General features: G+C 43.4%; 3 protein-coding genes across 4 annotated transcripts; 2 read left to right on the plus strand and 1 right to left on the minus strand.

Moving 5' to 3' along the window:
• The first annotated feature begins 301 nt into the window (after nt 1-301).
• On the plus strand, nt 302-4,797 carry med31 (mediator complex subunit 31). Its single transcript, XM_004076662.4, has 4 exons — nt 302-494; nt 2,110-2,184; nt 4,148-4,244; nt 4,344-4,797. The coding sequence occupies exons 1-4, from the start codon at nt 485-487 to the stop codon at nt 4,555-4,557; spliced, it is 396 nt and encodes a 131-aa protein (XP_004076710.1). The 5' UTR covers nt 302-484; the 3' UTR covers nt 4,558-4,797.
• Nucleotides 4,798-5,770: 973 nt separating this feature from the next.
• On the plus strand, nt 5,771-12,853 carry LOC101161078 (flavin-containing monooxygenase FMO GS-OX-like 4). Of its 2 annotated transcripts, none has more exons than XM_023962672.1 (9): nt 5,771-5,947; nt 7,105-7,299; nt 7,383-7,521; nt 7,592-7,734; nt 10,086-10,138; nt 10,252-10,376; nt 10,446-10,553; nt 11,688-11,897; nt 11,964-12,853. In XM_023962672.1, the coding sequence occupies exons 2-9, from the start codon at nt 7,106-7,108 to the stop codon at nt 12,273-12,275; spliced, it is 1,284 nt and encodes a 427-aa protein (XP_023818440.1). In that variant the 5' UTR covers nt 5,771-5,947; nt 7,105; the 3' UTR covers nt 12,276-12,853. The 2 variants fall into 2 exon arrangements, with proteins under 2 accessions (XP_023818440.1, XP_023818439.1); XM_023962671.1 differs by having other exon boundaries at nt 5,772-5,947; nt 7,067-7,299.
• A 375-nt stretch (nt 12,854-13,228) lies between these two features.
• LOC101161327 (P2Y purinoceptor 3) lies at nt 13,229-17,382 on the minus strand. The gene is made up of 2 exons (XM_020709098.2): nt 16,214-17,382; nt 13,229-14,588 (listed from the first exon to the last, which is right to left on the minus strand). Exons 1-2 carry the CDS (start codon nt 16,708-16,710, stop codon nt 13,697-13,699), a joined length of 1,389 nt encoding a protein of 462 aa, XP_020564757.1. The 5' UTR covers nt 16,711-17,382; the 3' UTR covers nt 13,229-13,696.
• Between the last annotated feature and the right edge of the window lie 6,065 nt (nt 17,383-23,447).

Consider the following 23,447-nt stretch of genomic DNA (forward strand, 5'->3'; position numbering starts at 1 on the left):
CTGGATGAAAAATAACAAAACATTTTCCGTTTACTGCTTTTTGATCATTTAATTTCTGTGTTTTTCCAATAAATAACAAAGACTCAAATAAACATGGACGTTTTTTATTCACTGTTCAAATTATTTCTGTTTCATGATGACATTTAATGTTTATTTCTTCAGACTTCAAACACTATATAACCAAAAGTATGATTAACAAGTATTTTTTATTTGTGTTGGGTATTTTCTGTCTCAGTTTTTGTTGTCCGTGTGCTGAACAACAAAGTTTTGTTGCAAAAGAAAAAAAGCCGTAAAGTAGATAGCAGGTGTCGCAAAGTCGGAAGTGGTTTTGCCCGAGTAGTTCACTTACGGCTGATGAAAGCTAAACAAAAGCAGCTGGACTGAAGATTTGTTAAACATTTAAACACATATAAGGATTTTCTGCTCTTTCTGGAAGCCCTGCTCAGTTTGTGGACAGTAAATAGTTACTGTTCGGGTCGATACCATGGAAACAGGTTTGTAGCTAAACCTATTTTTGTTAGCTTTGGTTCTTCTAAGTCTAACTATATGGGAGGATGATGAATGTCTTCATTATTCTTGTGTTTTTATTTGACATTTGAGAAACTGTGTATTTCTAACTTTTGTAAAAGACTTAAAGCTGTGTTGATGCTTTTATTAACCTGAGTTCGTGCGTACAACAAGCCGAAAATTTTTCGTAAATAATAAATTAATAATGTCGGCGATTAACGCGGGGATTTTTTCGCTGTAGTCCGTAAAATAAGTAATATGACATTTATGAGAAAGTTTAAAAAGATAGAATATGAAGCTCGTCCATCTTGACACATTTTTCATAAAGAAGCCAAAGTAAACCCCGACATACTAGTACAGGTCGCTTGAGCAGGAATAAGTAAGATCTTCAGACTGCATATAATTCATAATTTCAAAAACGTTGGGCTAATTTTAGCAAACTGCTAACTCTCTTTAACCAATAAATAAACCAAAGACCGACATAAGGACAACACACTAGTTCACGTGGGTTTAATAAAGCTCTATCAGGTTTGAATAACTTTGTAAATGTGAGATTTTATCAGACATACTACCTTAACTACCCCATTAACTCAATGATTCACCGGGGACAGTGGTCTCCAGCTCCATATCGGTACCACTCTTCCTTTTTTCTGTTAATCAGGTGTTTATGAAGGTTTTATTTTGAAAAACGACGTCCACTGCTCCACATCTGTCTGTGACGCTTGATGTTTGCCTCAGTCAGGCATTTTACCCACCTTCAGCTGCTAACGCACATTACTACAACGCTAAATAAAAACCCTCATTCTATTGAATATTACACAAACAAGCGTCAGGCCCTCTTAAAGGTTTCTCTGGGCAGAAAGCACCGTCAGTGAGGAAAAGGAAGAGATAGACACAACCGGGACACAGGGGTCAACGAATCAGTCACTGGGGGGTTTGGTTGGCCATCAAAGGACTCCAGCGAGGAGGATGTAAATCTCTAGCTCAGCACCAGTTGGACAGAACTGAAGAAACTGCTCGGGTGAGAGGCGAAACGTCTTCAAACCAGAAACTTTGTCCAGTTGAATACTTTTGGAACTTTTCATTTTATCATGACCTGAATGACTGAGATTCCACCCCAACATGGAACCAGGAGTTCTACTCAAAACATAGATTTCTGGTGACAGTTGTTCCCGCACTCACTGTGCGGTGACTGACCCTCTAAGGTTTTCAGGACACTGCTAGTAAAATTGTGTACTGGTTGAACTCACATTTACTTTAGTCAGACGTTTTTGTCGGTCGCATCTTTTTGTTTGGTTGTATTTAGTAGCCGAACCTCAGAGGCTCGTTTGTGAAAATGTAGTCTGACAATAAACCAGTTCTTGCGTCGCGCTTATATAGTTTCTAACTTATCACCCAGTCCACTGGTCTAACACAGGAAATGTGTTTGGGGAAATAAAACTCATTTACAGTGTTAGCATAACACACGAATCATGGAAATATCAGAGCAGCAAAAAAATAATAATAATAATAACTGCAGCAGGTCGTCAGGCCCAAACTGCTTATTGTTTCAGAATTCGCAGTGTTTTTTACTTTTGTGTGATGCTGTCTTTTCTGGTCCAGATGAGCAGGCCCGGCACCGCTTCCAGGCCGAGCTGGAGTTTGTGCAGTGTTTGGCAAATCCGTACTACCTGAACTGTAAGTCTCTTCATCTTTTCTTTAACATTTGTTCTTTAACTTCCCTGAAAAGTGAAGCCAGAAACTACATTCCTTAACTGGAAGTTCGTTTGGTTGGAGGCTTGAAATCCTTCAATAATCTGAAGCCCTGCAAGGCCTCAACACGAATATTCCATGAAAACCTGTTTTTATGACTGCCCAATGAAAAGAAGGAACAAAAAGCTCTGAAAAGCCAAAAATATTACTCCAATTTTCATGTTTTTCCATATTATGTATCACATTAAAGATCAGATTCACCTATTTTACTCATTTAGTTTTTTTTTTTTTTTTTTCCTGACCTTTCTTCATTAAAGACAGAAATGTGTTTGTTTAAACTGATAAATATCCTCACTTCTGTATGTTGCTCAGTGTTGGGGTAATGGATTACAAAGTAACAAATTACTGTAATTTAATTACTTTTGTCAGTAACGGTAGAACATAACAAATTACAGCTCATATTCTGTAATGAATTACAGTTACTGGACTATAGAAACCCTTGTTACTTTGTTACTTAGATTTTGCAGGCTTTGACTTTTTCTCTGTTAATTGAAATGAAACAGAGACTAATTATAAAAAAAGACGGAATTACTGGCACATAGCAGCATGGGGGATCGGTCAAAGTACAGACATCCCCTCATTGCTGCAGTCGCTTTGCTTTCCAAACTGGCTCAAAGATGAAAAAGACAAAAAGAGATCCTGCAAGGAGTCTTGTTATCCCTGAGGAGCAGCAGGTGAGCAGCAGAGCAGAGACTCGTGTACTGATGTGTCAGTAGCAAGTGAAACAACCTTAAAGTCGGCTCTTTGGTGTGAAAGACACGACCCGGATCCTTCCTGGGAGTTGTTTTTTTTTTTAAAGTATTAATTCAGCCTTTCTTACTTTATTGTTAACTGTAAGCTACACATGACTGTGTCTCTGGTCAATATGAGATGGCGCTCGATGCACTCCGTAAAGGGGGGGGGGGTAGCTCAGGGGATTCACAGCTGTGAAGGACTTTGCACAAAACACAGACGTAGATAGAGAAAGGTGCAACTCATTGTAATGGAACTTAAAGTCAGCAGAAATGAACATGGAGGCATTAAATAGTTCTTTGTGTTTTCAGATTTGATAGATTGGAATAACAGGTTCATCTGACCTTGAGCAGTGTCACAGACCACATGTGCTGTAACTTATTTCTGTCTCATTTTTCACACTGTTGTCTGAGTTCAAAGGAAACCAGGATTTGTCTTGAACCAGCTTCATACTTTGAATGGTCATGTTTTTAAAAATAAAGTTGAACGACAGGCAGGAGGATCTTTTCAGTGCTGTTTTTCCCTTGATTTATAAATGAGGGAAACAAAGTAAAGTAACGTAGTGAATTTTTTAAATCGGTAATGAGTATATTAACTTAATTACAATTTTGATCCAGTAACTAAGTAATGTAATCAATGACTTTTCAGAAGTAATTTACCCGACACTGCTGTAGATATACTTCACATGAATGCAGTTTGTTTTCATAGGCAGGTTTGTACTTTTGCAGAGAAGTTAATTTGATTTGGTCAATCAAAAAAAAAAAACAGAAGAGAGAGAGGGCCTGTCATCTCTAGTGACCACGAGGGCGTGGAAGGGCCGCTCCACGGTCAGGATCAGTAATTGAGGGGGGGTTAGATTCTTCTGAAGGAAAGCGAGCAGATGGATAACGGCGATCGTCTCTGGAATCATCGCTCCAACTAGTCCACTCACACTTCCAGGAGCCTTGTCATCCAACAGGACGCCAGGTTCCTGTCCCGCTCTGGCATCACCTCAAGATCTGTTACACCAGGGGGCGCCATTCTATCACTGCAGGCTTTCTCCATAGATCTTCATAGGAAATAGTTCTCTGCACGAATGTTGTAAAGCATGTTTATTGTGAAGCCTGAGCAGCCTCACCTGCGTCTCAGGCTCAATCTCTGACCCGTTTGTCTGCAGTTCTGGCTCAGAGGGGCTTCCTGAAGGAGCGACCCTTCATCAACTACCTGAAGTACCTGCTGTACTGGAAGGAGCCAGAGTACTCCAAGTTCCTGAAGTAAGGCGCCGTTTTTTTCCTTCTCCACTCTGAACACTGGACAGTCTGCGGGTCCTTTGGCCTGCAGGTTTCTGACCGTGTCTTTGGCGCCCCCTGCAGGTACCCCCACTGCCTGCACATGCTGGAGCTGCTGCAGTACGAGCACTTCAGGAAGGAGCAGGTCAACGCTCAGTGCGCCAAGTTCATTGATGAGCAGCAGCTGCTGCACTGGCAGCATTACTCCCGCAAGCGCACGCGGCTGCAGCAGGCGCTGGCTGAGCAGCAGCAGGCGCAGCAGCCGCCACAGCCGCACGGCAACGCCGCAGCTAAGTGAGAATGGAGAGGAGGAGCTTCAGGTGACGCCCAAGAAAATCTTTTTCTTCATCATAACGTTCTCTCAGATGAGGCTGTGATGGATGGAAGCCGCAGCAGAGCTTCCTGAGAGCTGGACAGACTGTTCCTGGATCAGACTGCAGTCAGGATCCAACCTGGAACATTATCACGAACATTAATGTGAAATATTCATCCACAAGATTGTTTTTTGCAAAAATAAACGTTTTTTTTGTCTGTTCTACTTCCTGTTGTGCACATAAATATTTTTTCACACTTAATATTGGAGATGTAATAAATAATCAACGTTAGTCAGTGAATCAATTTATATTCCTAGATCCAAAAAGATAGTTTCAATATAAAATAATTTAAAAACTAACGAAAAAAATTATATCAAAATGTGAAAATACCATTTGGATTGAGGTTTATTTTACTATAACTGTTAAATATATGAGAACTGGACTGAGTGACCCTTCCCCACTGGTTTTACAAACAGGAAGTACCCGTTAGTTCTAAGAAGCCCAAATCCCATAGATTTCTATGGAGAAATAAACCACGCTTACTCAGTCATTCTATTGGTCAGAATAAACACGCTTGCTCTGATACCTTTTTCTTGCTAGTCTTAACTTAATTAATTATTCAAGACCAAGTGCATCACAGCCAAAAACACGTGATGTCAGCAAAAACTGATCAACCATCATCCACTTTGAATTTAGAAAGTCATGTGACCACACAGAGTGCTAGAATGTTCTAAGAATGTTCCCTTTGGATGTGGAAAAACAACAGTGGATTGAACTTTACTAAAATGTTTAAACCAAAATGTGAATGGATTTGACTTTCCTTCTTGTTTACTTGTTTGTTTGTACACATTTAATTTACACTTAATTATCTTGAAGGAATCAGAAACACTTCACCTGCACTGTTCAATAGCAGGTATTTCTTTCTGAGTGACACTGGTTAAAGTTTTGAATAAAGATGTCCTGGATCCATTTTAGGTCAGTGAGCCGGATCAATTAAAATCAGTCAATCATTCCTACTTGACATAAATCATTGTTTAGCTTCTAGCTAATCTTACTTTAGTCTAACCTAAACAGAAGGTTCATTCATTATGAATACATAAAACGTATTTATAACACTATTTGTATCCGCTTCATAAATTGTAATGAGTTTTTCTCTGAAATCGTTGAGTCCAGAGCTCAGGTTTTATTTTGGAGCGCTTCGATCGGAAGTCGTGGTCCTTAAGGGAAAAGTGAGCCGTTCTCTTCATGACACCTTTGCATCTCCGCTCAAAGTAACGGCGCTGGGCCGCGGATCGTCAAAGACTTCCCTTTTTTTCTGCTTTTTGTGTGTGTGTTTTCGTATCGTATTTTCAAATGAAAGGATACTGATCTTTGGTAAGTAGCGTTTAATCCACACGTCCTCGTATTTCTAGGAGAATAACTGTCACTTTGTTGGTTTTGTGCCTGTTTTTCTGTTTGTGCATTTTACTCGCTGCTTTGAAGTTTGTTGTTTTACTGTGAGCATGCGCAGTGTGAAATCTTGTTAAACTTCCGATCAGACGTGACGTGTGCCCACAGACTGTTAGCTCGATTTGGTCACAATACTGTTAGGGATAAATAGAAGTATATTTATAAATAAGAGAAGCAGTGGCCTCGTTAATAAAGAAGCCTCGCCCGTCCGTGCAAAGTCCACAGTGCGCACACATAACAGGACCGACAGAAACACAGACCGAGGCTGTTTGGTTCCGGTGGTTGGAGGGTATTCTCGGGGGCTTCGTGTTTCTTATTTGTGCATTCATGGGTGTAACTCAGATTAACAGTTTTCCATGAAACTGAAGCTTCATGTTTCCACAAATATTTTTAAGCGTGAACCTTCAGCCTTCCTGAAATTGTCAGCGTGCTGACAGACCTGAGAGAACCCGAAGATGGTTAGCAGCAGATGACCCTTGACCTAAAGATCTGTGACGTTTGTCTTGACTCATTTTGAGATATTTCCAGAAACGTTCAATCTAGACCACACAAACACATATGTGACCAGACAGAGGAGTTTCTGTAAGAGCTGCAGGCGTAGATGCACTAAAAGTGATAAACTGTGATAAAACATCAGGAATAAATCCAAACTTTGGGCAAAACAAAGTTTTATCTTCCAGGCTCATTTCAGAAACCTGGAGCTGACCTCTTACCTCAGCGATGGGGTGTAAAGTCAAAGGGGTGTCAGAGAGGTTCACTTTTGACTGCAGAAGCCAAACTGTTCCAGAGGTCCAGATAAGATCAAATAAATGGCGTTTTTTTTCCTGCGCACATTGCTCTGATGATGCACAGAGTTTGGTTTCTTCATGATTTTCCAGCTTTGTTAATGTGATCAAACAGATCATATCGGCTAGAGTTTATATTTTCAGTCTGCTCCTGTCCTTGTGGGTTCTAGGATTTGTCCTCTAGAGAGAACTCCATCCAGTCTGAGCTTAGTAGAATTTAAGGTGGAGCATTCCTGCACTGCTGTTCTGTTTTCCGTAGCTCCAGGACAGTCAGTGAACGCCTCGTCACTGTGACAGGATGCTGCGGGTGGCAGTGGTCGGCGCCGGGGCAGCCGGGCTCTGTGCTGCAAAACACATCTTGTCCTCCCCAAGCAGCTTTGCCCCCCCAGTGGTGTTTGAGGCCACGGGCGGCGTTGGCGGGACCTGGTGCTACACGGAGCACGTGCACGAGGACGGGCGGCCCGTCTACAGCAGCATGTACAGAGACCTCAGGTGAGCTCAGCTATGCTGCTGTTTAGGGTGCTCTGAGGACCCCCACCTCTAAACCCCCCCTTTGACCTCTTTGTTTCTCTCAGGACCAACCTGCCTAAGGAGGTCATGATGTTCCCCGACTTCCCCTTCGCCTCCCACCTCAGCAGCTTCCTGTCCCACCAGGAAGTTCTGAGGTACCTGGAGAGCTACTGCCAGAGCCACGGGGTCCAACCACACATCCGGGTCAGCACCCCCTCACCCCCACCCCCAGATGAAGGCTGCTCTAGTCTAAGCTAAAGTTTTCTGTTTCAAGTTCAACACACTGGTGGAGCAGGTGAAACCTGTTGTCGTGACAACCGAGGGAGTGGAGGAGAAGACTGCGTGGGAAGTGACATCATCGGATGCCTCGGGCCGTCGGAGCATGGAGACGTTCGACGCGGTGTTGGTGTGCTCAGGGTGAGGCAGCCTTTCGTGAAGCACCATGAGTCTCCCCCCCCCGACCTGTCCCGCCCCCCACAGGTCAGAGGTCAGACCCCCCCCCCCGCTACAAAAAAACCTCCAGCCAGTCAGTGAAGCTTATAAAAGAGTAGATTAATCGCTAAAAGGAGGTCAGAAGCTCCATATGGAATCAGTCACTTGAGACGTTTGCTGCTCCCCGAAACACACACACACACATTATAAACAACAAACAGTCCATAAACATCAAATTAAACACAAGAAAATGTAAAACTCCTTAAAAGCTTTTAAAGAAAAAAACTCCCTAAAAGCTAAGCTAATAAGATGAGATTTAATTTTTTTTTTTTTAAATAAGTGGATGAAAGGTTTTACAGTGATTTTTATTATTTTTTACAGTACAATAAAATGAAATATTTTTAGACTAAACTCAACTAAAAATCAAAGATTTTGATCTGTTTTTTTAAAATCCATTTACCGTAATTCCCGGACTATAAGCCGCTACTGTTTTCCTGCGCTCACAGCCCTGCGGCCTATTCAGTGACGCGGCTAATTTATGGATTTAATTGGCGGCCGCCATGTACGGACTTTCAGACTCAGTGAATGGTTTGAATTCAATATCTAACACCAAGCACACTCATTTGTTTTTTAACAAACTAAGCAGCCAAACAGCATGGACCTCACTTCAGGTCTTAGACACTTCAGTCATGGTTCAAAAAACGAAACACGCATGCCCGGCCGCATCCCAGAATCCTTTGGTGCCGTTAGACCCAACGTGCACGTGATCGCCGCTACAATATGATGAAGCTTTCAAGTTAAAAGCAATCGTTAAAAGCAGGGTGAAAAAATCCACCATCACCAACGGGATTGGAAAAGCCGGTCAGCTACGTGACGGAGAGAACAGCGCATGTGGGAATAACATTAGCCTTTATTTTGTCGGGACACGACTGGAAACACAAATCCACGTGATCGTTTTAACGGTTTCTGAGGACTGACCGGAATTTTGCATTGAAAATCTCACAGCCTTCGTGTGAGCTGGAGACATGTTCTCCTGGCTGCTGCTCCTTCACATAGAGCTGCGGGGCCAATGGCAGTCTGATGGCTCCCACACGTAACAACGCATCCACCCCTCATCCACAACACGTACAGTTGTAAGTCCGATTGCTCTGCACAGACACGATTTCCTCCTCCCTGTAGCCGCCCTGGCCAGAGGTGTCGGAGAAGATAGGAAGGGGAGCGCGCGGGGCGAGCGCGGAGCTCAGAGGCGTCCGTGGAGCAACAGTGTTTGTTGTGGAAAGAAACTTCTGACGCACGCGCCGCGCTGAAGCGCTGGTATCGCGTTGAGGCGTGCGCTTTTCAGTCGCCGCTGCTTTATTTTACTGGTGTTTTTTTTTTTTTTTTTTTAACCAGCCCTGTTAGTACCCTAACGCTGCCGCAACACAAGCGGAAGGAGAGCTGTTCCTTTTCACCCCTCCATGCACTGCTGCTCATTCTTAAACACGTACAACAGTGTGGCGAGCCGGGCGTTGGCCCCGCCTTTAGCCCCTAAGACTCATGGGAAATGGGGGATCGTGGATGTAAATTTCCTCATCATAACTGAGGGATGTAATGTTGATTATATGGTTACTGTTTGTAATTCTATGTGTGATACATAGATTGTCAATAAGTTAAAAAAACTAAAAAATAAATAAATAAATAAATAAACCATAACTGAGGAACTTGTGAACAGAATAGAGATCCATGCTGTTTGGCAGGTGTGGGTGTACTCACATGCATGGGCCTGAGGCCAAGCTGACTCCTCCCACAGTGTGGTACTGAACCTTACCCATGCTGGGAGTCAGGATGTGATTTGCCAGGTTTACCATGTTACCTAATCCATGCGGCTTTTACTCTGACGCGGCTCATGTACGTTTAAAAGTAGTTAAACACGTGAAAATGGGTGAGTGCGGCTTTTAATCGGGTGCGCTTTACAGTCCGGAATTTACGGCAGTTCTCTGACAGACAACAGACGTTTATGGGTTTTTTATGACTTTAATAGAGTAAAACATCCAGAAATATAAAAGAATTGTTTGTGTGTGATTTCATTACCAGGAACGAAAACGGCACCAAAGCTTTTTTTCTAGGGCAGATCTTTTAAGGCTCACGTTTAGTTTAGTCAGAAAAGCAGCTGCAGACTGTGTCCAAGAAGCAAAGCATAGAGTTGATCTTGCAGGAACTGCAGAACCTCTTTTTCCTCATCTGGCTCTCTGACAGAAGGAGTCAGTGCTGATGTTTGTGAGGGAGCAGGACAAGAGCTTCACCTCCTGCTGCTGTCACCTCAACACCAAACTCTCCTTCTCTTTCCTGACCTGTAGGCACTACTCGGACCCCCACATCCCGGAGCTGCCGGGGATCGAACACTTTAAAGGTGATGTCCATGTTTGCTTTTGTGATTCTATAACCCTGAATAGCAGCTGACAGCGGTCATGCTGACGGTTGCAGCACCACAGCCGCTCTGAGATGAAGCTGATCTGTCCGCAGGTCAGCTGCTCCACAGCCACTCGTACAGGTACGCAGAGCCGTTCTCGGGTCAGTCTGTGGTGGTTCTAGGAGCCAAAGCCTCAGGTCTGGACATCTCCATCGAACTGGCCAAAGCTGGAGCTCGGGTACTTCCCTGGTGGGGGTGGGTTGGTGCTCACGCGCTCAGATGCTGAGTCTGGCATTCCTCTGTGCAGGTGACGCTGAGCCACGGTAATCCCCGCTTCACCTTTCCTCTTCCTGCCGGGATCCAGCAGGCCAGCTCGGTGGTGGCGGTCGAGGACGATGGCAGCCTTCGCTTCCAGGTGACTGAACGCCACGACGGCGTCCCACAGGCCCGGTGCTGCTGATGCTGAGAGTACCACGGTCACGTTTGTTCACAGATGGCTCCTTTACATTTAATCCAATTCATTTCAATTCAATTTTATTAGCCCAAATTCACAACAACAGTCGTCTCGATGGGCTTCGTATCGGTAATTGAAAAAGTGAAACATAAAATCAAAAGGATCATGAATACATAGAGTTCAACAGGAAAATACTAAATTGAACTTACAAACTGACAAAGCTATACTGGCATCCCTGCCCTTAGACCCCCCTTCGCGGTAAGGAAAAACTCCCAAAAAAATGGATTCCTGAAAAAACAAAGAAACCTCAGGGGTGCCCACATGAAGGAGGGATCCTCCCCCAGGACGGACAGGCGATTACCAGAACTGATAGAGAAGAATTAACTTATCTGACACCATGACTGCATATATAAAGTCCAGCAGACGAGCTCCATCCAGCCGGAGTTGGGGGGGACAGTCGGGGGCGCGAGTCGAGCCGGAGACAGGAACCACAGCCAGGTGTAGGAGCGAGACAAGGTACACGATCAGGTACAGGAGTACGGATGAGCCCACTGGGATCTGGAAGCACCCAGGAGGGGAGTGGGAAAAGAGGGACAGTACATGAATCGCACTGCACCAAACAGAGGCATGGAGAACTAAATGATGAATGAAAATCAAGAATAGAGAAGAGAATGAAGGGAGAAGTAGATGAGAAAAGAGGACAGAACCCCAGTGCACCATAGTTACCCCAGCTTCAACTTTTAGCAGCCTACTAACAACTAAATGTTATTGTTATTACGTTTAATTTAAACACATTAACATTAAGTTAAATAATCTCCGAATGTAATAAATAATAACAAATGTAACCTACTCCTACTGGAGACCAGCAGGCGGCAGCAGAGTTCAACTCACTTTAGTGTCACATGAAGTTCACCCACAGCTGTCAGCATTTTAACATGGGGGTTTTTGAAGGATTGTTACCTTAGGAGTCATCTTCTCTTCCATTTCCCTTTATCTGTCCGTCACTGAGCTCCATCTGAGCAGGAAAGCGTTTGAATGTGAAGCTCCATCTTTGTGTTGAAGTGAAGCCTGACTGTCTGCCTGTGGTCGGTCCAGGACGGCTCTCTGGGCCGGGCCGACGTCCTGATGTTCTGTACCGGGTACAACTTCCGGTACCCGTTCCTCGACGCGGCTCAGCTGGGTCTAGAGGTCGAGGATCACCTGGTGACGCCTCTTTACCGCTACATGGTGCCCCCCGCCTTCCCCTCGCTCTTCTTCATCGGCATCTGTAAAATCATCTGCCCCTTCCCCAACTTCAACTGCCAGGTGAGCTGGGTTTGACCAAGGTGTGTGTGTGTGTGCGTGCATCCCTGACTCCTCCCATCTCTGCAGGTGCAGTTCGCCCTCGCTGTGTTGGACGGCTCCGTCACCTTACCATCTCGTACACAGATGGAGGACGAGGTTCGGGAGGACCTGCATAGGAAGCTGGATGGTGGAGTTCAGCGGCGCCACCTGCTGAAGATGGACCAGAACCAGTGGCAGTACTGCGAGGAGCTGGCCCGCTCCGCCGGCTTCCCGCCTCTGCCTCCGGTGGTGCGCAGCCTGTACGAGGAAGTGTGGCGACAACGCCAGATCCACCCTGAAAACTACCGGAAACTCAACTACAGGCTTGTCAGCGACACCGAGTGGGAGGCAGTGGACTGACCCGTGAGCCAATGACAGAACAGCAGGTGCTTCTCTAAGCTTCTGGGTGGGAGGGGCTTTTTGTGAATTTACACTCGAAGATCACAGAAACATCAAACCTCTTTCTGCTCTGAAAAGAGGAGCCCTTCTGACCAAGCCCCTTCTACTGTTGTGCCATCTTGTGGCTGTCGTGAGAACTGCGGCTGCCGAGGTTGCAAACCCTAAACTCTTCCTTAAACATTTAGTCATCCTCATCATCATAAAATGATTTCTAGTGATTTATTTTTTTATTTTTCCAACATTCAATCACGCACTTTAAGTCCTTTAACTGTTTTTATTTTTACATCTGCCTTACTTTCAAGTAATAAAAAATAATAAACTTTTATTATTTCAAAATGGTGCTAGAATATTCTGAAAAAGTGTTGCCAAAATGTTTGAATTGTGTCATCAAATTAAAAAATATTTCAAATAATGGGGGCAGGGGGAGTGAGGTGTCCGCAGAAGTACAAATCTCCACAAGAGGGAACCTTGTTTTTCTGACACAACTTAAAAATGTCCCAAAGCTGTTATTTTTACAACAAGAATAAAATCTTCCAGTAGACGGATTTGACCTCATTACAGCCAGAAAAACTCTGTATTGAGCTGAACCTTTCAGGAGGTTAAAGGGATCAAAGAGCTGTTCACACATGGATGAATGGATTCAATATCAGTAATGTGCTTTCCTACTAATTTTAAATGAACGAATGATGCCAAAAATGCATAAATCTGTCATTTTTGTACACACAAATCTAAATGATCAGTTTTGAAATTCCGACCAGCTGCAGCTCCTGTCCTTCCCAAACGGGACCACAGACACAAAAGTGAGCGACTAATGAGAGTGAGAAGAGAAGGCGAAGTCAAAGGGCATCACAGTGCTGACATTACCTGAATGAATGATCTTTGAGGGCGATCGGAAGCTCCTGTTAACCATGAACGAGGCTGACAGCAGACTTTAATCCAGAGCAACAACACAGCGTCACAAAAACACACCAGCTTACAAACACACAATGTACTACACAGGATTCCAAAGTACATTTCTACTGACTCGCATCCCTTTTTTATCATCTCAAACCGCAACATGAGCTGCTGCTGTCTCACTTCAGACAAAAAAGACCTCAAACTGAGCGGAACTTTTTCTGCCGCATTCATGGATTCATTGCAGGAATTCGTCTTGAGGAAATGTTAACTTTGTTAGTTAACAAAGTCTGAGCAAAGTCCAAGCCAGAGAAGCAGCCACAAAAAGTTTTTGCATCAGCATCAACTAGAGAGAGGAGTCAGCTGCAGCAGATAACTACGTTCTGAATAAAAAAAGGGAACTGATCTTTGATTACAGGGATTTTTCCAAAAGAAATGACAGCAGAACTTTGGTAAGAATATGGCTTTGGGTTTCTCTCTTAGATGTCTTAAAAAACCACCCTGGAAGACTTGGATTCATTTTCTGTCTGCAGCTCCCTCTCTGCCTTCTCCGTAGCCACATGATCCTCCTCTCCTGCTCCGTCCTTTTTAAGTATTGCAAGCGGCCACCAGAGGGCACCGCTGCGGCGGTGTCTTCGAACGTTCTGTCCCGCAGGGCAGCAGCAGGGGGTGCCGTGGTCCCCAGTGAGGAAGTAGAGGAGGGCGTTGAGCCACGCGTTGCACGAGGCCAACGGCCTGGTGACCTTGTAGCAGATGGAGACGGTCTTCATGGCGTCGCAGCCGACGAGCTGCCCCCGCCGCAGGAGCAGGAACAGTGTTCGGGTCACATGGAAGGGTAGGAAGCACAGCGCGAACAATAGCGTGATAGTGACAATAGTTTTGATGGATTTTCGCCGGCGGCGGATGTAGTGAGAGTACTGAGAGCCTGAGATGGAAACAGAGGTCCTATCGCGATCTCGACCACTTTCTACCACTCCATCCCCCACCGGACCGTCGTCGCCGCCCTCAATGGAACTTGGCGGAGAGCGGAGAGACTGAAAGATTGTCCGAACTACTTGAGAGTAACACCAGGCGATGGTGACGAAGGGGAGGAAGAAGCCCAGCAGGTGGAGCACAATGCCGTACGGAACGTAATCAGCAAACTCTTTGTCAATTGCGTCGTCCCAGCAGTTCATGTACCCGTCCTCAAATCCTGGTTGGGTGCTGTTCCTGCCATCCTCAGAACCTTGTTTTCCTCTTGAAACGTATCCTGTCTGAGCGAACCTGAAGATGGGGCAGGTTATTATGAAGACCACGATCCACACCAGCGCACAGGTCCCCTTCACCACCCGCTTACTCTCCAAGGTGATGGTCCTCATGGGATGGCAGATCCCTAGATACCTGTGGACACAGGTGGTCAGACGTCAGACCCAACAGTTCCATCTGTTTACAGGCTCAGCTTTAAAAGTAGGAGGGCAAACAGAGACAACAGATGTTAGCTTTGAAAAAAGCTACTCTTATATCAACCAGAAAGAAAAACAGGCAAACTGTTCAACCTCGTTCTACCTTTTACGGTCTGGTTCATTTATGCGGTTCAAATCTTTCTCCATTTAAACATAATGCTCAGCACTCGTTCATCCACACAGTGTAGTAAAGTAAATTAATAAAGTACATAAAACGTAAAATAACACAAACAGATAAAATAACTATCAAAAGAGCAATATGATGATGGCTAAAGTGATCTTCATTCCTGAATGACAGTGAGGTAAACCTTGATCACTCGGCAGAGGCAACAGATCACCTTGTTTGTGTCTCGTACCTAATGGACTGGAGTCCTCTTAACTCCTGAGATCAGACTCTGTTCTAGTCAGCTGTGTGACACATCCATCCCACAGAGGCAGAAGAGAGACCTCACAGTTCAGACCATGAAAAGTTTGAAGAACATCAAAACTCCAGGGCATCCATCCATCCATTCACTTATCCATTATCCACCCATTCATCTATTTATCCATTCATCCACCCATCCATTTTTTCATTGATTCATCCATCCATCCTTTTCCCCTCCCATATATCCATCCATTCATCCACCCATCATCCATCCATCCATTCCTCCATCCACCCATCATCCATCCATCCATTCCTTCATCCACCCATCATCTATCCATCCATCTATCCACCGATCATCTATCCATTCATTCATCCACCCATCAATCCATATATTCACCCATTCATTCATCCATTTTCCTTCACTCATCAGCACTTCAGGAACAGCAGTCTAAGCAAAGATACTCAGAGTTACTTCTCTCTGGCCTCTTTCTCCAGCGCTTCTGGAGGTGTCCTGACCTAACCCTTCTAACCCTAACCCAGGCCAGGCGAGAAACATCGTCTCTCCAATCTTTTCTGGGTCGTCCCCTGCGTCTCTTTCAAGCTGGATGTTTAAAAATGTTGCCTCCGGTGGTGCGCAGATGGAAAACCTCCCCAGGAAGCCATCCAGGAGGTTTCTAACCCAGGAAGTCCTTTTTTGTTGGTCAGTGATATTTTTCATTTCTTTTTTGGGGATCTTTCAAAGACACATCAATCATTCTGATTAAAATAATGACACAAAAAAATAATCAAAATACACCAGGAGACCATTAACCAAAGCTAAGTAGTGCTGGACTGCATCAGTCAAACTCAGGATATGTTCTCTCCTGACTCCAGCAGCGTTTATGTCCTGGAGCTATAAACGCTGCTGCGTTTCCCTAAATCTTCAGCTCCAACCTCTTTCTCCTTAGACTTCAAGACTCTATGGTTAGATGGAACTGAGAATTGTCCCAGCTCCACCTCGTCTCCATGACTAGCACCAGAATGCAGCTCCAAGCTTTCAGTACTGGTGGAGGATCTGTGGCTCTGTGCTGCTCCTGAATGAAACCGGATCAACTTTGCACCAAGAGGAAGAACGGAAACTGATCCAAAATCTTCCCATTCAACAAGTCATTTCTGAAACTCTACAGAACTTTATGGCTGTTTGAATGCTGGACTCCTACCTGTGCACAGAGATGCAGGTGAGGAAGTAGATGGAGCAGTACAGGTTGAAGTAGAACAGGAAGCGCACCAGGCGACACATGAAATCCCCGAATATCCAGCGGTCCTGCAGCACATAGCTGGCCACTAGGAAAGGCAGCGATAGGCCATACATCAGGTCAGTGGTGGCCAGGTTCACCATGTAGATCAGGGAGGTGTTCCAGCGCCGTGCAGCCCCAGTCCCACCCCCGGAGTTGCGGCATGAGCGCAGCAGAACCACAGAGTTCAGGGAGAGGCTAAAGAGGAAGGTGAGTGAGTAGCAGACGGGCAGGAAGACGTATTTGTAGGACTCATCGATGCTGCAGGACAGCGAAGGCAGAGGCGTTGAGGGGGAACTCCCGAGCCGGGGGTTCTCCAAAACCAACAAACCCCCTTGGGGCTGGGAGCCAGAAGCTGGCGTCAGACCCATCACGCACCTCTGAGGGCTACTGGGGGCACCAGTGGCAGAGATCGGGCTCATCCGGCATCATGGCGGCGCTCAGGTCTGTTCTTTGGCTCTGCCTGCTGGGACTGATCCTGTGGACAGCTGGACCTGAGTGACAAACAGCCAACAGTGGTCATTAGTGCGGCGCCGCTTGTTCACAATGTACCAGTGGCGTGTTCTGCTGATGAAGACCACGCTCCGCTCCATTAGCCCCTGAATGATTAACACAGCTCTCCGGAAACCTCCACCATGCAGTGTCTCTGGGGTCAGCTGCTAAGGGGTTGGGGTCAGAGTTTACATGCAGGCTTGCTGCAGGATTCAGAGAAAGTCTCAGGACAGAGCAGAACCCGCTTGTCTTGATGTGCACCATCCACTTTCTGGAACAAGTTTATGTTTCTTCAGTGGACTTTGATGACAAAATTCCAATAATCTCTGAAAGCCGCTGCTTCAGCAGGTGAGCCAAGGAGTACATGCCCAAAGAAAGTTAACCTGTTCCAGGAACCAGAGGAGGGTCATACATTACATCTGGTTCTTTAAAGGACGAGTTCTCTTGTTTGGTCCAAATCAAAACCCAGGTGAGCTTTCACACCTGCCAAACCAAGAGAACCCTCAGCAGAAAGCAACTCTGGATCAGACCAGGAGCAAAAAGTCCGCTCTGATGTAGTACTCCCCAAACCCCAGGCCATGGACTGGCACCGGTCTCTGGGTCACTAGGCCACTTGGCCACTTAAAAATACAAAATTCATGTGATTTATGTAACAAATCCTTCAGAAAACGCTTTTATTTTGAAAAACGACTGGTCTATTTCCATCCGTCTCTGACTCTCTCTTGACGCTTTTCAAGACCATAAACTGTATACGACAACTGGACTGGCGTTCCAAACAGGAAGTAGCTGCTGGTTCCAGGAAGTAGCTGCTGGTTCCAAGAAGCCAAAATCCTATAGACTTCTATCGAGAAAAACAGCTGTTACTCAGTCATTCCATTAGCCAGAATAACCATTCTTGCTTTGTAAACTCTTTTTTTAACATGTTTTTGTTAAATAAGACTTTTCTTCAAGAACATTTTTCTGTAGTAAAAGGTATTTTAAGTATGGTCTGACGTCGAACGTTCAAAATCGACTGACAGATTCTCCTGAACCGTTTTTCAAGTGAAAGGGGTGTGGCTTTTCATCAACCTCACTCCTCAGAACAACTAGGAACAATCACTGCTTATTACATCATCTAGCTTCAACATGGTGGCGTCTGTATCTCAACAGAATTGGGATTGAATTGACCTAATTTGGTTGAAGCCGGACCTGAATTGTTTTCTGTGGGTGAGGTCACACTGACTCTGTCCAGTTCCCATATACAGTCAATGGTCAAGACGGTCGCCGCTGTCACGTTCCTTAAATACATAAAACGGCTTCTCCGGCAGCTTAGTTGAAACTCTTAAACTAGCCAAATCAATTAAAAGCAAACATCTTTGAAAAAGTTTCTTTTGTGCAGAAAAGAGTTGGTTAAACGGAAGAAGAAAAGAAATCTGCATTTCACAGAAAGAAACTGGAGATTTACAGAAATATGGATTCACTGCAACAGGTTGTTGTAACACACAAAACCTGTTCTGCTTGATAAAAATAGTGACTGAATTGACTTTATCTGTTTGGAGCCGCAACTGACTCTCTAATGTTATAAAGACAGTGCTAATACACAAAGAATGTATCTTTATTATTATATTTAGAAATTGCCAGTTTTTGTCTGTTGCATTATTTTAATTCTTAGATAAATGAATCCACTCTCCTTCACGCTGTCATTTGTTTCTCTACTTTCTCGTTTTTTAATTGTCATCCTTTGAACCTTCAGAAAACGTTGCTCTGCCTCGAACTGCAGCTCTGATCCAGAACTGATCTTCTCAAGCAGGTGATCTAAACCCTCCTGCATGTTTTCATCTCTTAGCTGTTCAGATTCCTTCCTCCCTGACATTCACCCACAGAGGCATCATCTGCCCAGTGTCCCTCATCCAGGTCTACACCAACCCCCCTCACCCCGACCAACAGCTGGAGGTCCCTGCAGCAGAAGATCACATGAGGAATGAACCTCTGCCACCGCTTTTCTGCCAACATTCAGAGATGATGAAAGTTTAGCCTTTAATTACCATAAAACCCAGCCAATCCCTTCTTTGTGCTTTATGCGGTGGAGACATTTTCCTTTTGCATGTAAGTATGAATCTAAACGTTTTAATTTAAACCAAAGTTCTGGTGCTCTGTTGATTTCATTTTTCATGAAGTGCTTAAATGTATAAAATTTGTTAAAAAGTGGACTTGGACTTGAGCCCATCACATTCAGACTTTGCAGTGCCATAGGTCTGTGGAGCCTGCTCATTGTCAGATCTGTTATGATGGAGAAGATGCTGAAGTCCGTGCAGTTCCCTCACCAGATGCTGAGGCTTCCATCAGAGCTGCAGGTGCTGTCATTAACCAGAGAAACCATCCGTACTGCCAACTGGCTCAGCAACATTTTTAAACCAGAACTTAAGTATCAGGTCAGAGGGTCAGTCCATGGCTCTGGTTTCATGGTGACGCTGTGGTCCAGACGAGCATATTTTGGGGCAGTGGGGTCTCTGTGGGTTTCTCTTCTGACCTTCAGCTCTGTAAATAATTGATCAGAACTCATTCAATCAGAATGGTACCACTGAAACTCAATACAGGTACTGCAGAGGAGGTGCAGACAGAGTCTGCCTTGATCCACTCTACAGAACATTATGGGTTCCTTTTGCTTCAGATGTTTGAAACACCAAACAATTTTACATCTGAGCCGCAAATCTCATTACCAAATGTATCTTTTATGTTAAATTTTAGTTTCTCTTGGTTTAAAACTCAACAGAGCCTGGAAATGGCTCCAATCTGGGCTGGGCTTTGGATCAAAATGAAGCTGAACTTCATTTTCTACACAAAACCTGCAGTTTCCTGCGACTATTAAGCTTTGGATTTAAGGATAAAAGTGTGACGCGACACAGTGGCGAGTCACGCAGAAAAGAAATCTCTCACCTTCTCTGCTCGTCCGTCCGCCTCCTCTCGTCTGAGGTTCTCACCAAAGTGAACCCTTCAGTCCCTCCTCCACCTCTTCAGCCCCTCCCCCTTCATCATCATCATCATCATCTGTCAAACACATGATGGTTTTTGTTGTTATCACAACCAGGAGAGTGGTTGTGGGCGGGGGGTTCAACAGTTTTTTCCCTCTCAAGCCCACTGATGACCTTGTTAGAATACCTTTAAGGATTTCTGGGTTTCTTTGCATCCATTTGGTGAAATTCACAAGTGTGTCTGCTGTGCTGCTTAGTAGTGAACACATGCACAAACCCAGACAGGATGGAGGGGGCGTCTTAGACGCTCTATATCCCTGGCTCATCTGCAGACGTCTGCGCAGATGCAGTCTGTGTCAGGCACCAGCCAGCATCTCTTTGTGCTTTTGGAGCGCTGGTCATTTTAAGATCTCATCGATGCCACAAATCTCACAGGACTCTCTTCACCTCTATTCTGGAATTTGACAGAAACCAGGAAGAATCAAATGATGCAGTTCCTAAAAAAAAAAAAAAACACTACAGGCAGATATCAGAAGACAGAAATTTCACATCATCTCCCTTGTTGAAATGTCCGGTTTTACACCTCCTATTTTTAGCCAGGTGTTAAAACTTGGTGAATTTTTATTGCTTTGTTTTTTTATTTGTGACAACCGTGGGGTTTATTAGCAGAGATGTTAGGGGAATGTACTTTTGATTGGCAGATAGGCAGACCCAGAGGTTCTGCTCAAAAGTTGTCGAGGTGGTAAACGCCGGTCAATGAGTCCGTCCCAGTTCAGGCTTCACTTTAACCGTGTGGAATCTTCTGGATGCCTCAGAGATGATCCGTCCCGGTGTGTTTGTGTGACCAAGCTAAGGCCAGTGAACGGATTTCATGTTGATGTAAAACAGAGGAGTGGATCATTACATTTATAAAATTACAGTTTTATTCAAACAGTCAATCAACAGTTTAGAACATGTCTTTACAAACAAAACACCTAAAAGTACAAGTTAAGGATGTATAAAAGAATCCTAAATGTACGAACACACACACCAAAGAGAAAAAAAGCAGCATCTGAACATTTCCAGGAAAGGAGAGGGAAATAAAGCCGCTTCACATGCAAGTTACGAGGTCAACATCCAACCTCAGACGAAAGGTACAAGATGTGCACGCACATTCTGTACACACACACACCCACACACCCCACACACACACATACACAGACACTCCAACACACACAACTTACCCGCGCAAACATACCCCCACGCACACACATATTGGTTTATGTAAATCTTTTCATAGCAAGCCTTTATTTGCATGTCTGCTCATTAACACCTGTCTTCTTGTGTGTTTACCCTGCATTTCTTTGCAGCATTATGCAGTGAAAGCTGTGAATAAAACAGCACAAAACATTGGAGGAAATAAACACAACCGGATAAAACAAACATAACAAAGTACCTTGTTTCCGCGTGTCAAGAAAAGAATGTCTTTATGTCCAAGGTTTTCCATTTACAGGTCCTTCTTTCCAGCTAAACTCTTATCTTCATTGCAGCAAACCTCATGAGTCCGGCTCATCTGTGGTTACAGTTTATTTCAAGCAATATAAACAAATGAAAAAATATGAATAAAATATTTTTAAAAAATGCATATCGAATCTATTTGATATGTTTTTTTACTTTTAATTTGTAAATTGATTATAAAATGATTCTATTTTCTTAATATCATAACCGCTCATAATTGCAAAAAGACAGATTTTCATTTATACTTGCAATGCCCACACATGACACATTGGATCCATTAATCATAATGATTGTCAAATATTGATACCAATATTTTTGGTTATTTAGCCTGTTTCAGACAGTTTTGTTTAGTCTGAAAAATAAAAATTGATGTCAGATCTAAATATACAATTTACAAACTGTATGTTCAATTTTATGAAATTGAATATTTCATTTACAAACCAAATATCTTTTTATATAAAAAAAATACATTTAACTTTCAATTAAATATTTAGCTTGCTAATTGAATGTTTAGTTAGTAAATGTAACACTTATAAATAGATGAAATAAAAAGTGAAAATATGGATTTGAAAAATGAAACCAATAGTCAACAATATTGCTGTCAATATTTGACTGTGTAACTTTGCAAACGGCACTCCATAAAGTAGGAAGGTGCTAATTTAGATAATCCCACCCCTTTTGTGTTTTACTTCATTTTTTCAAATGTACCTTTACATCTTTTTAAAGTTATTTTTACTTTTTTTAGTCTGAGTGCAGATCATTTATCAAGTAACTAAAATGCTTATTTAATATCATTAGGATGTTATTACAGCATTGCAGAACTCACATCACACCTCATGAACACGCTCACCTAAACACACACAATCTGTTCTTATTTGAAGGAGATTGGTTAATAGAATGATTGGATTTGACCGTCTCCATGGTAACCAGGATGCTGAAGATCATTTGGCTCAGTGGTCTGCAACCTGAGCCTCTGGAGCTGCATGCAGCTCTGTCATCCCTCCATTGTGGCTCTGCTTTGAATTAAATGATAAGGATTTGCATAAATAATCAGATTGTTTGTTTAGTTTCAACATTTGTTTTTAGATTTTAAAACAGAGGTGACATAACATGAGTAAAAATGAACCGTTTTTTAACCACTGCTGACATTATCCTCAATCAAGAGGCATTAAGAGCTTTACCTTTCCTCCTAAACACACGTCTGATAACCTACCAAAATGATGATAAAAGGTTTGATCTATGGTCAGAACGGTTTACTATTAAAACAAATTTAAACTCCTATTCTTATGTTATATCCAGCTATTCAAAAGCAAAGTTCTCAAAGTATAATTGGGAATGAATCTATTGTATCAATTTCCTATGTGACTCAGGATGTATTTTACTTTGAAAGAAACTTGAATGTTATGCTGTCATAAATACTATAACAGAAATAAAACACTGTCATAATCCAGTAAGTATAAACATTTATAAGCTACATTTTTTATATGTGAATTACTTAATGGCAACAAAAATATTAATAAAGAACATCTTTCTGAACCATGAAGTGGGACTTTGCAGCTCTGCTGTGTTTTGGTCTATAAGAAACTGGACCAAATGGCTCTTTTAGCTGTAACCCTTGTGCAGTCCTTGGCACTTTAACATTGGGAGTTGGGTCATCTAGACCCACTAGACAGTGCACTGAACCTTTTTTCTTCAATGATTTGTGATCTTCACTGGTGTCCATGGATTACATGAAATCTGTCCACCTTTGTCATGGTAGGGAGAACACGTTAATGTAAGGGTGGGGTCATCTAAGATAGCACAAGGGTTAAAGGTTGCAGACCCCCTGGTCTGGTTTCTGCTGCAGCGGAGTCCTGTGAGCATGATCACTTCTGATGTATGCATCCATGCAGAGAGAGATGGAGGTCAAAAGGCCACTCACTGGCCACTTCATTTGGTACACTTGTCCAACTGGTTGTTAATGTAAATTTCTAATCATTGGCAGCAACTCGATGCATTTAGTCATGTAGACATGGTCCAGACGATCTGCTGCAGTTCAAACAGCATCAGAACAGAAGAACACAATCCTGAACGGGAATAAGTAACTTTAGAAGAATGAATAAATTAAAAAAATAAGTAATTGATAGATATATGGATATTTTTTTACTGAATTTCTCCATTAAAAACACTTTATAGATTTAGTGATAAAAAAATTATTTTTAGAAAATCAAAGTAAAAAA

The sequence above is a fragment of the Oryzias latipes genome, chromosome 14 (genome assembly GCF_002234675.1).
Source record: "Oryzias latipes chromosome 14, ASM223467v1".
Lineage (NCBI taxonomy): Eukaryota > Metazoa > Chordata > Actinopteri > Beloniformes > Adrianichthyidae > Oryzias > Oryzias latipes.

Coding starts and splice junctions, on each gene's coding strand:
- med31 (XM_004076662.4), top strand. Junction 2,185..4,147: donor AAATCCGTACTACCTGAACT/GTAAGTCTCTTC, acceptor GTTTGTCTGCAG/TTCTGGCTCAGAGGGGCTTC. Junction 4,245..4,343: donor GAGTACTCCAAGTTCCTGAA/GTAAGGCGCCGT, acceptor CGCCCCCTGCAG/GTACCCCCACTGCCTGCACA.
- LOC101161078 (XM_023962672.1), top strand. CDS start 7,106: ATGCTGCGGGTGGCAGTGGTCGGCGCCGGGGCAGCCGGGCTCTGTGCT. Junction 7,522..7,591: donor GGGTCCAACCACACATCCGG/GTCAGCACCCCC, acceptor TTCTGTTTCAAG/TTCAACACACTGGTGGAGCA. Junction 11,898..11,963: donor TCCCCAACTTCAACTGCCAG/GTGAGCTGGGTT, acceptor CCATCTCTGCAG/GTGCAGTTCGCCCTCGCTGT.
- LOC101161327 (XM_020709098.2), bottom strand. CDS start 16,710: ATGAGCCCGATCTCTGCCACTGGTGCCCCCAGTAGCCCTCAGAGGTGC. Junction 14,589..16,213: donor ACCTGCATCTCTGTGCACAG/GTAGGAGTCCAG, acceptor CTGTGTCCACAG/GTATCTAGGGATCTGCCATC.